We start from the raw sequence: 15,696 nt of genomic DNA, 5'->3' as shown, positions 1-15,696 counted from the left end.
TTTTCCAAACACTTATCATTAACGACTTTATCACATGAAACTAGTCTTACGTGAAAATCTGGTATGAGGGAAACATGCATTTTGGGAAGATGGGTAATATTCATGATTGTTAAAAAACTAACATGATTCTGAATCTTGAAAATGCTAAGCTGGATGCAAAACTGTATAAAGTAACAACTTGGTAAAACTGCATAAGTAAAACCAAAGAACCACATATTTAAGCTAAGATACAAGCACAGCAGGCCCTGCTTATCTGCAGCCTCCATGGCTTCAGTACCTGAGGTCAGTCACGGTCCAGTCAGTAATAGGTGTGTACAGTACAGTATTTTGAGAGAGACCACATTCACATAACTTTTATTATAGTATATGGTTACAATTGTTCTATTTTGTTATTACTGTGCCTAATTTATATCTTAAAACTATCATAAATATGTGTAAACATATTTTTAAAAGCATAATATATGCTATAAGTCCTCACTTAATGTCTTTGGCAGGTTCTTAGAAACTGGCTAAGGGAAACAACCAATTGGTAGAAAGAAACCAATTTTCCCACAGGCTAATTGACATAAACCAGTTAAATTCCTCCAGCATATTTCTGATCACCAAAACATCACCAAATTTCTAAATTAAAAAAACACTTTTAATGTTAGGCATTAAAAGAAATGTGAGCTATAGATACAATTAAGAAAGATGAACAAAAACAAGGAATACGATTATTCACCCACTTATTCCAGTTCAGGGCCAAGGGTTCCAGAGTCTATCCTGGCAGCTCAGGGCCCCGTGCGGGAACCCATCCAGGAGAGGACACCACTCTGTGGCAGGGACATGCACACGCATCCCCATGCTCACTCACAGTGGTGCAGCGCAGACACGCCATTTCACCTGATGTGCACAGCTTTGGGATGTAGCAGAAAACCAGAGTAAGCAGACACGAGGAGAACGTGCCAACTCCACACAGAGACAGTGGCCCTGGCGGGGAATGCATTTTTTTTCCTCGTTGACGTTCTAATGAAACAACGTTGAGCTGTTGGAGGATCGGTACTATCTGCAGTTTCCACTGCATTTAGTAGTGCAAGTCTTGGAACATACCCTCCAAGGGTAAGCGGGACTACTACACACAGCAAAATTCTGCTTTTGCTTGGGGTTCTTATGAGGTAAAAATATTAACAAATATGTTTAAAATAAATACTTCAGCCAAGTATGTCTATTACTAGAAGTCAGATTTAGAGATGCTTTCATGTGTGAACTCTGCTAGGATGCCCACAGATTGAGCTGGAAACAGTCCATGGAAATAACTTATTTCGATTCCCAATGGCCCACATCCTAACTCTTGACAGATATTTGTGCTTCTACCTTCCAGTGTACCTGTCATCTTGAGAGGGCATCTTTTCACTTGCTTATTTTATCACACAAATCCTCTTCTGTCTTAGCCCCAAATCATAAGTAAAACAAGAATCACACCACTAAAATGAATGAAACAAAGAATGTCTATTTAAATGAAATAATCTCATTCTGGATAGAATATGAGAAATGGGTCCAATAATCCTTTTGAGAAGAAAAACAAAAGCAACCTCTGAAGTGGAAGAGCACACAGTCTACATAAGGAAGGAAAGAGGCTGATCTGAAAGAAGCTGTGAATTGGAGAAAGGAGCTGAGATCCAGAGTGGGCCAAACTGCAAGGGTGTGGGAAGTCAGCCAAGCAGAGGAGCTGAGATGTGATGTAGCAGAAAACGAAGTCAGAAATGCTAGGTTTTTACTCTGTTCTAACCAATACTAACTGCTTTTGGGTAGCACTGCCTTCGTTTCGTGGAACCTGGCCTTCCTGGAACACTGGTCTCTTCTTCATCATGCAAATCGAGCTCTTCTTCATATTTAACAGTCTCTTTTCCAACTGGCATCAAATGGTCATCCAGTTCCCCTAAGAAATTTAAAGAGAGAATTAACACAATCCAGATTTTGACTATTTAATTAGTAAAGAATCTAGAACAGAACTATGTTAGAAGAACCTGGAAAAGTAATGGAAACTAAAGCACCTTTGCCTTTCACAATGTAAATGTAATCAGATTCACACTTCAGGCAGTCTATTTTGGCATCCATATGTACCAATATGAGCAGGACTGCAAATTCTGTTCTAAGGCTCAGAAACAAAAACATCTAAACATGACATCAGCACATATCAATGCTAAATAAAATGGCCATGGAAAATGGGTCCACTTACACAGAAGAAGCAGGATTGAGGAAAAAGAAAAAAAGAAACTGAGTCCATTTTTAAAAAAGGATTAATTTCTATACTAGTATAGACTAACTTGAGAGATTGATATATTAAAACACAAGTGCTCATGGTGCATGATTCAACAATTACAAAAATACCTTTATGTATTTAAAAGGAGTCATTAAAGAGAGCAAATAAATGACAGTTGTTTACAGTTAAGCTACGGAAAATAAAGAGCTCCCACAACACTGTAGGATCTTCAAGTTACTAACACTTATATTTATATTCAACAAAGCACACTAAGAGCAGCAAGTGAATAGCTCTACAAAATCCTTAGAGATCTATAAAGTCCCCTATATGCTTTTTTTTACAATGGTTGCAATTTATTTTTATTTGTATATGCTTTTCAAACATCCTTACCAATTTTGTGCAGTTTCTCACAGCAAATGAGAGCTACAACTCTTTCGGCCAATCGTACACAGCTCATTGGTGGACCCTGAAAATAACAAAAACCTTTCCATTGTATATGCACATCACTATATTACCTCTAGCACATGAAACACCTATGAAACCACTGCCCCAACATTTTTAAAGTTCAATTTGCCAAAACAAAATTCTTTATTTTTAAAAATTCCAGCAAGTTTTTAAAAATTCTAATCTCCATATTTGAAATATTCATCTTTAGAAGTCTTGCCCAGTAAAAACTAAGTCATAATTAAGATTTTACAATTTTGATGAATTTAAATTTCAGTAAGATTTTAAAGTATCTTATTTTTACTAATCAATAAATATGTAACAAAAAGATTTATCAAAACACAGCTGTAACATTAATAGTACTAAGCACCTTTTTATGTGCAATAGAAATTAGTCATCTTGGAATATTTGGAAATCAGTACTGGGACCAAGAACAGTATTACAAAAAGCAGATTTTTGAGTCACCAACAAAATAACTAGGACGACGCATAATACATTTTATATCACTTTAAGTGTCTAAGACACAGTTGAATGACTCCTGTCAAAAATGTGCATGTCAGTAACACCTTAGAAGAAACTTCAGAGATCACCCAGTCCGGTTCTAAGTATCTGTAAATTAGACAGTCTATTACAAATATGAACATGTAGATGACAACAAAAGTGATCTATAAGTCTACTTTTGAAAGTAAATTTTGTTTTTTATTTTTATTTTTGGTCTGTCAGAACAAGGCTCCTGCTCATGAAAGCAGATTTTAAAATCAAATTTCCCTATAAATTGCAAGTTTTAGAAAAGCTGAAAAAAAATCCACTAATGACATATTTTAAAATATAACAATCATTTCTTTTTCTAAACTTACAACAATGGAGGCTCGAAGAGGTGAGTTAATTGGCAGGTAAAGAGTTGAATAAAATGTACCATCAGGCAACTCTCGGGTTCTGCATTTAGGAGCTAGATGAGTAAACGGATCACTTGGTAATCTAGCACAGTATCTGTGAAGAAAAAGAAAGTCTGAGGCTGAATCTACAACCGAGAAAATATTGATATTTACAACCTCGAGTTTGATTTGTCATGTGCCTCTTCCCCTCTACTGATTTTGTATTTATATGTGGCATTTAAACTTTACTGCTTCAAACTCTGAATAAGACAGAACAGTGTTGTCTAACAGAACTCTGCAAAGATGTTCCGTATCTTCGATGCCCAGCAGGGCAGTGGCTGGTGAACACTTGAAATGTGACAAGTACAACTACGAAACTCCATTTTTTATTTTATTTTAAATTGAATTTTGATAGCCACATGTGTTGAGTGTTACCATAATAGAGCACAAAGTACTGTTCAGAATCCAGTAAGAAAACACACTGCCAACGTTTTCTCCTTAATCATCTTATGTCTGCCACCAACTACCAGCACACGTGCAAGGAAGACATCAGAAGAGGGCGGGACAGCCCAGTGCTGACACAAAAAGGACAGCAGAACTAGCAGCTCACTGAGCAACAGCACCAGGGAAGGTTGGAGCAGGGCAGAAAGCTAGCCCAGAAAGGGATGCTGGGACAGGACTCACATCAGGAGGGTGCTGGAACGGGCAGCACCCTGTGAGGTTGTGACCTGTGCAGCAAGGGCACCTGACCCCAGTGGCAGTCCTACAGAACACGAAGGACTAGCTACATACAGGAAGACTGAATACTAATTATTTTGAGGACAATGGGAGCCAAACTTCTGACTATTAGAGAAAGGAGGCACAAAGACAGAAAAGAGGAAATCTAGAATGAAACCTCTAGCGTCACACTGAAAATGGAGGTATCAATAGATAGACACTGAAACAAATACAGATGTAAACATGAACAAACAAACAAACAAACATTCCAGCTCTGTCCACTCAAAAGCCTGGCAGCAGCAACACCCCGGTAGCAATGAATAAACCTAGTATCCAGTTCTTGGTTTCTAACCACAACTCATTCTCCACTAAATTTGAGGAAATTGCCAACATCAAGGGTGGGGCAGTCTAGAATGTCTTGTGCCATAAAACAAGGAAGTGTTCAACAAATAATAGTGAGATGTTAAAAAGACACAGAAACTAGCTTTAAGGGGTTCCCACTGGCCAAATATGAAACAATTTTAACATCAAAACAAATAGTAAATGATAATGATAGATTATATAACCCATTAAATAAAACAGGAGTCCATAAGTTCACGCTGACATTAAAAAATGGTAATATAAGAATGAATAAATGGGGAGAAGAAATGGATAGTAGAACACCAACTAATAAATACAGAAATAATGGAGTTAGTAGCCATCATAGTAATAATCAATTTGGGCCAGAAATATCAAAGAATGCTTACACTAATGAATCAAACTTGGAAGAGGAATACATTTTTATACAAAGTATCTCCCCAGGAAATATTTACTAATTATAAAAGGGGTGAAAGGGAACTTTACAGTAGAGAAAACTGGCAGACTTCACTCAAGTGATCTAAGTTACCACCGGAAAGGACACAAATCAACATGGTGTGCAACTTGGTAAGCTGGGATGAGGAGACACCATCATTTCAGTGACGTGCTGCCCAAAAACGTATAACCTGGGTCTCATCATGAGAAAATATCAGACAAACCCAGACTGAGAGTCAGACTACAAAATGACGGCCTATCATCTTCCAAAGTTTCAAGGTCATTAAAGTCAAGGAGAAACTAAAGAACGGTTCCAGATTGAAGGAGACTTAGGAAGATGTGACAACAGGGCATGAGGACAACTCCTGACTCTAAGGTGGATCCTTTGGCTACAAAGAACATTCTCATGAAACTGAATGAGTCTCTCTTGGTGTCTAGGTGAAGGGCATACGGGAATTCTAGTATTCTTGCAACACTTTAAAGTTTGAAATTGTTTCAAAATAAAAGGTTACAAAGAAAATCTTATACTTGCTCTTTTATTTTGTCTCTGAATAGAAATTATCCTGATATATAATCCAGCAAAGAATCTGCTCTTTTTAGCTCCTAGAAATTTTATTATCAGCTCTAGACAAAGTAAATTACAATGTACCCAAAAATATATTTTCCACACACAAAAAATCATGTATTTTCCACACAAATGATATGATGCCATACCTATTGATGTGTCCAATGGCCGTGTTGATTGTGACTCGTGGACCACCATCGTCAGGCCTCAACACATATGGTGGGAAAACGTCATCATCATCCACGACAGGATCAATGTCAGTCTCACCAGTATCAACCGACTTGGAACACTTGTTTCTCAAGATCTGGACATTTAAAAAACAGAATTTCTGATGAAAACACATTTCTATGCCGCATGCTGTCTGCCTCTGTACCTACAGGAAAAACTCTCTTGAAAATCTCTCTCTCTCCTAAACATACTTCAATACTCCAAAGTCACCTGCTGCAGACACCTTCTTCCAATAAATCCCTCCCAGTTCCAATAATATGGAGACCCTCCCCATATGGTACAAAGTCTATACTGTACCGTGCCTACACACACACACACACACACACACGTACACATGACTGTCAGTCTTTCTGAATGTTAACTACCATGTCATCATTTTCCAATTACTCAATAACGTAAGCAGTCAACAGTTACTGTCCATATATACAATGCAATTTCCCAGACATTCATCACCAATAACGTATGTGATGACCATTTTCACTGTTATCTTACTGTGCCCTTTCAAACACTTTGTATAACACTGCTGGGTCTTTGCAGTCATTCTCAACTTCCTTACAATGTACACAAGGTACATCTCTTTTGAGATTAGTGCCTGTAGATAAAACTCATTATCTGTTTCTATAGACACAAAGAATAACAAATAAACCATATTAATTTTTTTCCCAACCTGCCAGCATATATTAATCTGTTGATCTTACCTTTTCAATAGCTTTGTAGGTTTTAAGGTCTTCTTCAAAACTTTTTATTTTGTCTGTATCTGCTAACATTATATAATTAGAGATGGGTGCCCTTGCTCTTCCTTTAGATTGAACATAGGATCGATATTCTGTGGGCAAATCAAAACGAACCACCAAGTTGCATTTTGGTATATCAACACCCTCTTCTACAATACTTGTTGCAATAAGCAGGTTGGTCTCATGTGCTCGAAATTTCCTAAGTACCTGAAAAAAAAAATCCACCAAGAAAAGCACTTCTAAGAAAATTTCCAAAACAAAAAAAAAACATACTAAAAGTAAACGACAACTGTTATTTCTGACACACATGCTCTTGGGCATTCTAAATCCTTAAGGCCAGGCTAAAGAAGATGACAGTCTCACTGAAAACTCAGGATGCATGGAAACATGGACAAAGAAGCTGATTTAATGAGACTCTCCAATTTAGGATAAATTAAATTGTAATATAAGCTAGTTTTCAGACAGATTTATTAGACTGGCTCCTGGACTCTCCAAATTTGGAGATTATCAAACAGCTACAATGTAGAAAAGGTCTTCAACAGGAATTATTCTGCTAATTTTAAGTTAAATAATAAACTTTAAATAGGTTTTTGTGTACAAGCCAGAACATGGTATTAGGTTTTAGCATCTTTACAATGCTGTTTCCTGTATTAAGACCTTAAAAAGGACAAAAACATTTAAGCTAAAATCTACAAAATATAGTGCTGTTTTTTTAATAATTCAAACAAAATAGGCCTTTAAATGAAAAAAAGAAAACACTTTCTAGGAAAAGATTCCAGTTTGTTAATTCCTAGTCATATGGAATGTACAAGAGTTAAGGTCATACATGTTTTGTCTTTCCACGAAATGCAGTTGTGTGACATCAATCCAATCACAGAAAATAAGCTGGTTGATGGCAATTAAGACACAAATTTGGTTTGCCAGATAGCTATTCTAATTCTGGCACATAAATCACTATACAGCTACTTCATGGGGACAGCTGCTCTAATACATAAAGAAGTATTCCATAATACAAAAAAATAATAATAATTCTGGGGAACTATGAAAAAAGGGAGACCCTATGGGCACTGTGTCTGTATATGTCCTGAAAACTGTTATTGTACACTTATTTTAAGTTACCTCTTCCTGTTTTCTGAATTCAGCTTCCATCTGCTTGTTGCGAGGCTGATTCTTCCCAATGCCATGTCCAGTTATAAAATTGCTACTGATATAAGCCAGCTCAGGATCTTGTTTGCCAGCTTCTTTTATCAATCTAAAAAAAGTATACACATTTGGAAGTTAAACGTTGCTGAGAAAAAATAAACTTTTGTTTTTAAAAGTCTCCTTTAAAATGGAAGTACATGTATTTTTTGCCAACATACCTAACAAAACGGTCTTGGTCCTTTTTTCCCAACTTGCTTAAACAGAAATCACTGTCACTCTTCACCACATAGATCTGTTGACCAAGTACTTATAATGCCAAATACAAGATTGGTTTGTACTGACAAAATAAATGGTCACATTACCTCCAACAGCTGATTGGGCAATGGTGACTTCATAGAAATGTGGCCCAGGATGAGACTGAGCTAGTCAGAGAGAAACATGGATCCTCATAGATCTTGGCCTTGGAACAGGACGTCCAATGAAAAAAGCTCGACTCATCCCTCTACCAGTTCCACTCGCTCCTCTCCCAACTCAACACCCTTCTCTAGACCATGCACAGCTTCAGCAACAGGCCCTGCCGTGCTTATACAGAAAGGACCAGTGAGCCCAACACCAAAGGAAACCTTCATCCACCACAAACGTAACAAAAGAGTTCCAGCTGCAATTTCTTTTTCTCTTATCCTACCACCTGATATCATTAGAAGAAGAGCCCATGGGAAAGAAATGTTGTATCCTCTCAATTCCTGATGCTTTGTGGTCCCCAGGACACTGAGCAAAATTCTGCACAGCACAGGACGGGGCACAGAAATGGCAAAGCGCCCCCCACCCTTCCCTGTCATGAAAGAGGAGATTGCTGATCTCTCTCTTCCTGCCTGCTCCTCTGTATTAACCCAGAGTGCCTGTGACTGAAAGCTGGCCTTCTAGCTAAGAAATGGCAAAGAGCTACAGGACGGGATCACATTACACGGGTGCAGAAGGTTAACAGTTAGTGCTGCCATTACAGCTATTTTGGAAATATCCACATTCAAAAACTCAGCACACAGGATAAATGGTTCCACACCTGATATAAGCGATTCCACATGGTTTCTCTGAAGTCATACTACATAGTATAAATTCCAAATAGAAAATTGCATTTTTAAGTCGAATCATTCTTTAAAAAAAATACATGAAACAGACTAATATTAAAGAGCTGGAAGTGGCCATCCAGAATCTCTCTTGATCCCAATCAGCACAACACTTGCGTGTCTAGGTTAGTTTGGGAGTCTACAAACTACAGCTTGGAGTTCAAGTTCTACAGTTCAAGTACTTAAATATTCAGAATCAGAGGCTCCCTTATTATGTTCCAAAGTGTGTTCAATTATTTTAATAAACTTAAGATGTAACAGAAAGCAGTGTTACATGCAAACAAATAGCATGCCCAAAAGTCTAAAATACAAAATAAATCACCTTAGAAATAATACATACTTCCAAGTTTTATATAAATAAGCATCAATTTGAATATAATGGAGATTTAGAATGTATTTTAAGTTACTGTTAATTAGGCAAAGAATGTATTTTACTTTGCCAAAATTATAAATTATCCATCTGGCAGACTTCAATTAGCTAAGAAATAGAGGCAACAACAGTCAATTCATTTTTCCTTAATGAAATCCACATCAAAACCACAGAGAACAGAAGAGACAACATGCACAGCAAATAAAATCTGTTGTAAGCAATAATTACATGGGATATACCTATGCTAATAATGCTTAGAGAGAAAAATGTATTTCTCTACTTGGTGAATCTCGGCCATGCGTAACCAGTACCCATGACAAGGTTACAGGCTTCAGGAAAAACAAAGCCAGGCAGTCACATGTGAACTCCCCGAGGACAGTGGACAGTGCAAACTGCTTAAAGAGCTCGCAACACCACAGAAAAAAATAAGACAAAGTATTATTTGTTTCTTTTGGTTTTTACACCGAGTTTATACAAGCTGTTCACCAGCAAGCTGTTTGATAAAGTATACTCTTCCCTAATGCACAGTGTTTCTGAAACGATCTGCAGCAAAGAACCAGGTTTTCTTCTTAAATTTCCAATCCATCAGAGACAAACAGTTTTGTAGAATTTCATAAAAGTGAACGACTAAGAAAATGAAACTTAAAAAGCATTAAAATTCAAGCATCAATTTTATTGTATTCAGCAGGTATAAAATTACTGTCAAACCGCTCTAAGAGTTTATAAATGCTGCTTCTCAATCTGTACTTAACTCATGACAGAGGTAAAGTCTGGCACCAGTTCATAGCCTACACTTTGTGTGTATATGCACATTGCCTCCCCAATTAGACTGAAAATAACATAACCAAAAATAGGAAATATGTATGGTAGGTTCAGAAAACTAGCAGATGTATTACAGAAAATTGTGATCTGAATAAACATGCTAACTAATGCTGACAACCATAGGAGGAAAAGAAATTCAAAGATATAAACCCATCATTTGAAATTTCTGCCAGGTTCTTGAAATACATTATCAACAATTCCTTTAACAGTGTCCCTTACGCCTTATACTTTCTTGTCAATGTGAGAAAACCAAATATAATTCCTCTATGATCTCACTAAAAAAAGACCACTGACAGTTACATAATAGCATACTGATACTGCACCCCCTATATGCATGCATAAGCAGCTGAAGAATTAGCACCTACTGTGTGCCAGGTGATAAAACTGCCATTTTTAATACAAAGTCTCTTACAAACAAGCCAGTAGGAGAGGGAGGTATTATTTCCATTTTACGAATGAACATACTGAGACTTTTAAAAGTTAAATAACTTTCACAAAATATACATCCAAAAAGTGGGTAGAAAAGAAACCGAGTCTCCTTGGCAAAACGGCTGATTCTAGGGCCAGGCAGGAGAAATACAAGAGCCCAAAGCACCTGTGGTATCACAAAGAAAGTGCTCAAAAACAAAAGGATGAAGGTATGTCAAAGGAACATGGGAGCTATCCTCAAAGAGCTCCCAGTGGCCACCGTTGGAACAATCTGAGTAACAAATAAATAACATAGTATTGGATTATGGCCCAAATTATAAAATAAACATGAAACCACTAATTGAAATATATGATTCAATTAATAAATATAAGTAGACAGTTACATAAATAGGATAAACTAGACAAGTTTTCCTTACAGAAGAATTCCATTAAATACATATAGATACACCCCTCTCTCCAGCAAGTGGAGATTAATCCCTCTATACCAGGGTGGGCTAGACTTGGAGACTTCCTTCCAAACAGAGTAAGAAAAGGGAAAAAATGTAACTTTACAGTAGAGAAAGCAGACAAACACTGTCACAATCCATTGATGAGTGATGTTTCATGGTTGATACCATGACAGCCCCTGATATAAAGTGACTAGAAGGGCAGGTCACCTCCATGGTATTCTTCCACATCCGATCACCCCAGTCCAACTTCGAGAACATAAGAAAAACCCAAATGGAGGGGCATTCACCAAATACCTGACCAGTACTCCTGAAGACTGTCAATGTCATCAAAAACAAGACAGAAACTGAAAACTGTGACAGACCAGAGGAAACTGGGCAGATACTGACAACTAAATATGATATGACACCTTGGATTAAAGAAGACACTATTCCATACTGTCTAGTGGTTAGAAAAAAAATAAAAATAATTTTTTTTTAAAAAGAGGACATTAGTAGAAAAACTGTCAAAATCCAAATAAAGTCTGGAGTTAATAGTAATGGGCCAAAGTTAGTTTTCTTAGTTGTGACAAACAGTGACAGGAGATAACATCAATGGGGGAAACTAAGTGAGGGGCATGTGAGAACGCTCTGTACCATTTTCCCAACTCTTCTGTAAATATAAAATTCTTCCAAAATAAAAAGTTATTAGGAAAAACGGGGGGGGGGGTAGAGACAGGATGTGAACCCACTTTTGTCCAATGCCAATATCACACAATACTAGTATATTCCACGGTGAAAAGAATACTAGACTTGAGACTGGAAGCCATTTTCTGCCACTTGATATGTGTGTAATTTGGGGAAGGTCACACACTGATGCTTGTTTTCTTCATCTGTAATATGGAAAGAACATCTACTTTCCTCCTCCATGGAGTGTTGAGAATACGTCTTAAATATATATAAAAGTAACTTACAAACCCCTATGTAAATATAAGGTACAAAGAAACCCATAAACATAAGACTGTGCACATACCTACACTACACATAGAAGTGGCTGTGATTTATTTTTTTAATTAGGAGAGCAGAAAACTGCATGTACATTACAATAGCTTATATGCCCATGAAACTATTCACTAAAGAAGGGTTTTTCCTCCCATTAAACTGATGGAAGGAAAGAATCTGGATTTCAGGAAGTTTTTCTAAGCTTATTAAAAAGCTTACTGGAACAAGACCTCTATTGTATATTTAATTAGCTGCTCATAAAGTCAACCCTCAGACCACTCTTGATTCATCATACAGCACTAAATTCCAGTCACATTTTATGAAAGTTGATCACAATTAATCTGATCCTTAAAGTCAATAGGAAGTAACTTGACTGATTCTGGATAAACCTTTTCAGGCTAATATTCCTGCAATAAAAACTGGCACATCTTTACATAAAAATACATGTAGAAAACAGGGGGAAGGTGGAAAATACACCCCCATTTCTTCTCTCCAAGCCCCAGAAAATTTATTTAATCCTTATACAATCCTAAATGGAGACGGGGAGTATGTCCATAACTAGGTTTAGAATTGCGCCAGCATTAAACTTTTTTGACTCCCAAAATGCTTTTTCCTGCTCTAAGAAATAATCCCTCCTTAGTCACGCTCTCCCAGGTCCGTCTCCTGGCAATCTTCCTGTTGTAAAGCACTGGTTTCTAGTGTTCTGTGACGCCCAGGGGCATTACTATGATAGAAAGAGCTGGAAACTAGGAGTCAGGATATTAGGATTCTAGAATTGTCTCTGCCATTGACTAGCAATTTAACTTACAGCAAATCTCTCTCTTTCTCCTGAGGCTCTTTCTCATTTTTACAAAAATAAGTGGGTTGGATTATATAGTCAGTGAGGTCCCCTTCCAACCTACAACTTCTGATTTAAATGTAATTTGGTCCCTAAAGTTATTTTCCTTTGTATTCATCAGAAGGATCAGGCTCAATGACTATGAAAATTACCAGACTAAAAACTGCCAGATGACTACCCTTGAGTCCAATTTCTTGTTACTCAAAAAAGTTTTTAAAACCCCTAAACATTCAGAAGCAGTTAAGCGCGCACGCACGCACGCACACACACACACACACGCAAAGAAAAAGAAAAAAAATCCCAAATTACTTTAGGAAACAAAGCTTAGTTTTTCCTACGAGATCACTACTTGCAGAAAAGTCAGGGATCAACTGTGGCCAATTAATGGACCTCACAGAAAAGTAAACTGATTTAAGTACAAAATAAGGACCTTTTTTGGCAGAAAAAAAAAGAGTATCCACAAACCAAAAGGACCATACATTAAGTGACCATCTGACAGAAATCTGAAGTACAGCTCCCTGGCTGGTTCCAAATTAGAAAAAAATCTTTCATCGAAGAAGGGAGAAAGAGCAGGAATCCACGGCCTAAAATTTGGATTCATTATCATCTTTGCTCATAATCTTAGAACTTTCCCTAACATTCTTATTCTCTTTTGATTCACAAAATTTTAACATGCAGTCTATGAACCCACCCAAAATAAATTCAATTGTTCTAAACTTTCTTCACTGTGGCCTTGAAAACTTTATTTTTTCAGACAAGGTCTGGCTCTATTGCCCAGGCTGGAGTGCTGTGGTGCCATCTCAGCTCACTGCAACCTCTGCCTCCCAGACTCAACCCATCCTCCCACCACAGCCTCCCGAGTAGCTGGGACTACAGGCATACACCACCACCGGCTAATTTTTTGTATTTTTTCTACAGACAGGGTTTCGCCGTGTTGCCCCTTGGGAACTCAAACGATCTACCTGCCTCAGGCTCCCAAAGTGCTGGAATCACAGGCACAATCCATCACGCCCAACCTAGCCTTGAAAAGTTCAATCAGTATTTTTAAGAGAAAAAAAATCAACATTAAAAAATTAGTCACAATACCCAGATAAAATTTATGCTAAGACTACCTGAGGGGAACACTTGGTGTGAAATGCTTAACACAATGTCTAACACATAGTTAAGGATTAATAAATACCTGAATTGAATCTAAAACTGAATATAAAACAATGCTTTACTTAAATGCATACTGATTTTTTTAAAGTCTATAACTGTCCTCTATTTTAGGTAGATTAGAATGGATTAGCATCCTTTAAGAAAAAACGTATCTGCCATGTGAAAAGCAGCCTTCTAGGAAAACATCCTCTCTGTCAATCCCAGGACAGCCTGACGTATCAGCAACGATGGCGCCAAGTCAAGGACACTTACATAACCCTCATGCTAGCTCTCCCAGCTGCTGCAGCGCATCACATCACAACCCAACACAGGACGCCTCCCTGCTCTCATGTGAAAGGAGTCAACTTAGAGATTTACCTGTTTAAGACAACTGCTGTGTATCTTCTTTCCACAAAAATAATTCCACATAAAATGTTGGTAAAAGGAGAAGGAAAATTTGTCTCTGGCTTCTCTTTTTCTTCAATTTCTTCATCCTCATCATCATCCTCAGAATCACTCCATGACACATAATTATCCTGATTCCTATTATTATACCACTCAACACTTTCAAACTGCTGTCGCTCATATGGTTTATATTTGCGTAAGATTTCGAGCAGTTTGATTACTTTAGGAGTTACAAATTTCAGGTCAAGTGAGGCAGGTGAGAAGTGCTCTTCACATAGTGCATGTATTTTCCTTAGGAAAGTGTCTGTAAACAATAAAAATTTCCTGTGCAGCTCCTCTTGCTCATGTTTGATGTATTTCTGTAGTTCTCTTACCATCATTCCAGCTACTTTATCTGCACACCAGGGTCCCAGAACTACCAATACAGCACGACAGTCTGATAGTATCTACAAAAAAAGAGAAAAGAAAAAACCTAATGCCAAACAATAATAATGTAGCATTTTCATATGGGGTTTAACTGGGATTTCAGTTGTTCTCAAATGACTCCTTAAATGTAATCCAGCCTTAGGTTAAGTTCCTGAAGGTGGGGGGACAGGCCATTAGTCTTTTCGAGCTCATTTCATATGTATATGCCTAGAACCATCTCCTTTTTTCAATAAAATAATCAAACAGAAATTAAAAGATGCAATTGTATGAGGTTAATGAAGCCTATTTTTAGATCTGTAATTAGTTAGAACTATACCTGAGTCATTTACTTCCTGCCAAATTGCATGTATGTAGCACAATAATTTAACTTTAGGCATCAAGGAAGAGCAATCCAGTTTTCCTTGAACTTTATCTATGTACAATATCCCCAGTATTATATGTTTTCCACTATACTGACTAGAAACTGTGGATGAATTTTGATCGATCTACAGTCAGCACCTCTGGATGCCACGGTGAAATTGTTGTAAAAACACTGCACAGCTGTCTCTATTATAATTTCTTTCTTTCTCTCTCTCTCTTTCTCTTTCTTTCTTAACAGTAGTAAAGGCCTTTATTAGTTGGAAGTGGAGGAGGAGATAGGACCACTGCACTGGGGCAGCCTCCACACACCCTGTCACAGTTCTCCAAAAGCCCGTTATCCGATTTCAATGAAAATACCACCACAAGGTCAGGGTTCCTCAACGTTAACATCTCAGCTAAATTCAGACTCTGATCCTGGACCCTCCCAGAGTGCTGTCTTACAACTCTAACTGAGAGCCGAAAGTTAATCCACGGCCAGGGTGTAACTGAGGAATCGAGGGAGAGGGAGAGGGAGAGAGAGAGAGGGAGAGAGGGAGAGGGACAGCAGGGAGGGAGAGGTGGAAGGGGGGAGGAGGAGGGGAGAGGAAGAGAGGGAGGAAGGAGAGGAAGAGAGGGAGG

At 37.7% G+C, this 15,696-nt stretch overlaps 1 protein-coding gene across 2 annotated transcripts in view; it reads right to left on the bottom strand.

Annotated features, from left to right (window-relative positions):
- The window catches only part of DICER1 (dicer 1, ribonuclease type III), a 72,223-nt gene that overhangs the window by 23,521 nt on the left and 33,006 nt on the right, over positions 1 to 15,696 (bottom strand). For both annotated transcript variants that reach the window (XM_011951518.1, XM_011951519.1), the window contains 7 exons: positions 14,266 to 14,738; positions 7,717 to 7,849; positions 6,562 to 6,804; positions 5,785 to 5,939; positions 3,544 to 3,676; positions 2,633 to 2,708; positions 1,779 to 1,918 (listed from right to left, as the gene is read on the bottom strand). In XM_011951518.1, coding sequence (XP_011806908.1) covers positions 1,779 to 1,918; positions 2,633 to 2,708; positions 3,544 to 3,676; positions 5,785 to 5,939; positions 6,562 to 6,804; positions 7,717 to 7,849; positions 14,266 to 14,738 — 1,353 coding nt within the window. The remainder of the gene's footprint in view (positions 1 to 1,778; positions 1,919 to 2,632; positions 2,709 to 3,543; positions 3,677 to 5,784; positions 5,940 to 6,561; positions 6,805 to 7,716; positions 7,850 to 14,265; positions 14,739 to 15,696) is intronic.

The sequence above is a fragment of the Colobus angolensis genome, unplaced genomic scaffold (assembly GCF_000951035.1).
Source record: "Colobus angolensis palliatus isolate OR3802 unplaced genomic scaffold, Cang.pa_1.0 Scaffold32, whole genome shotgun sequence".
NCBI classification, from domain to species: Eukaryota; Metazoa; Chordata; class Mammalia; order Primates; family Cercopithecidae; genus Colobus; species Colobus angolensis.
Note: the sequence above shows the minus strand (reverse complement) of the source record. Positions and strands in the feature narration are given on the sequence as shown.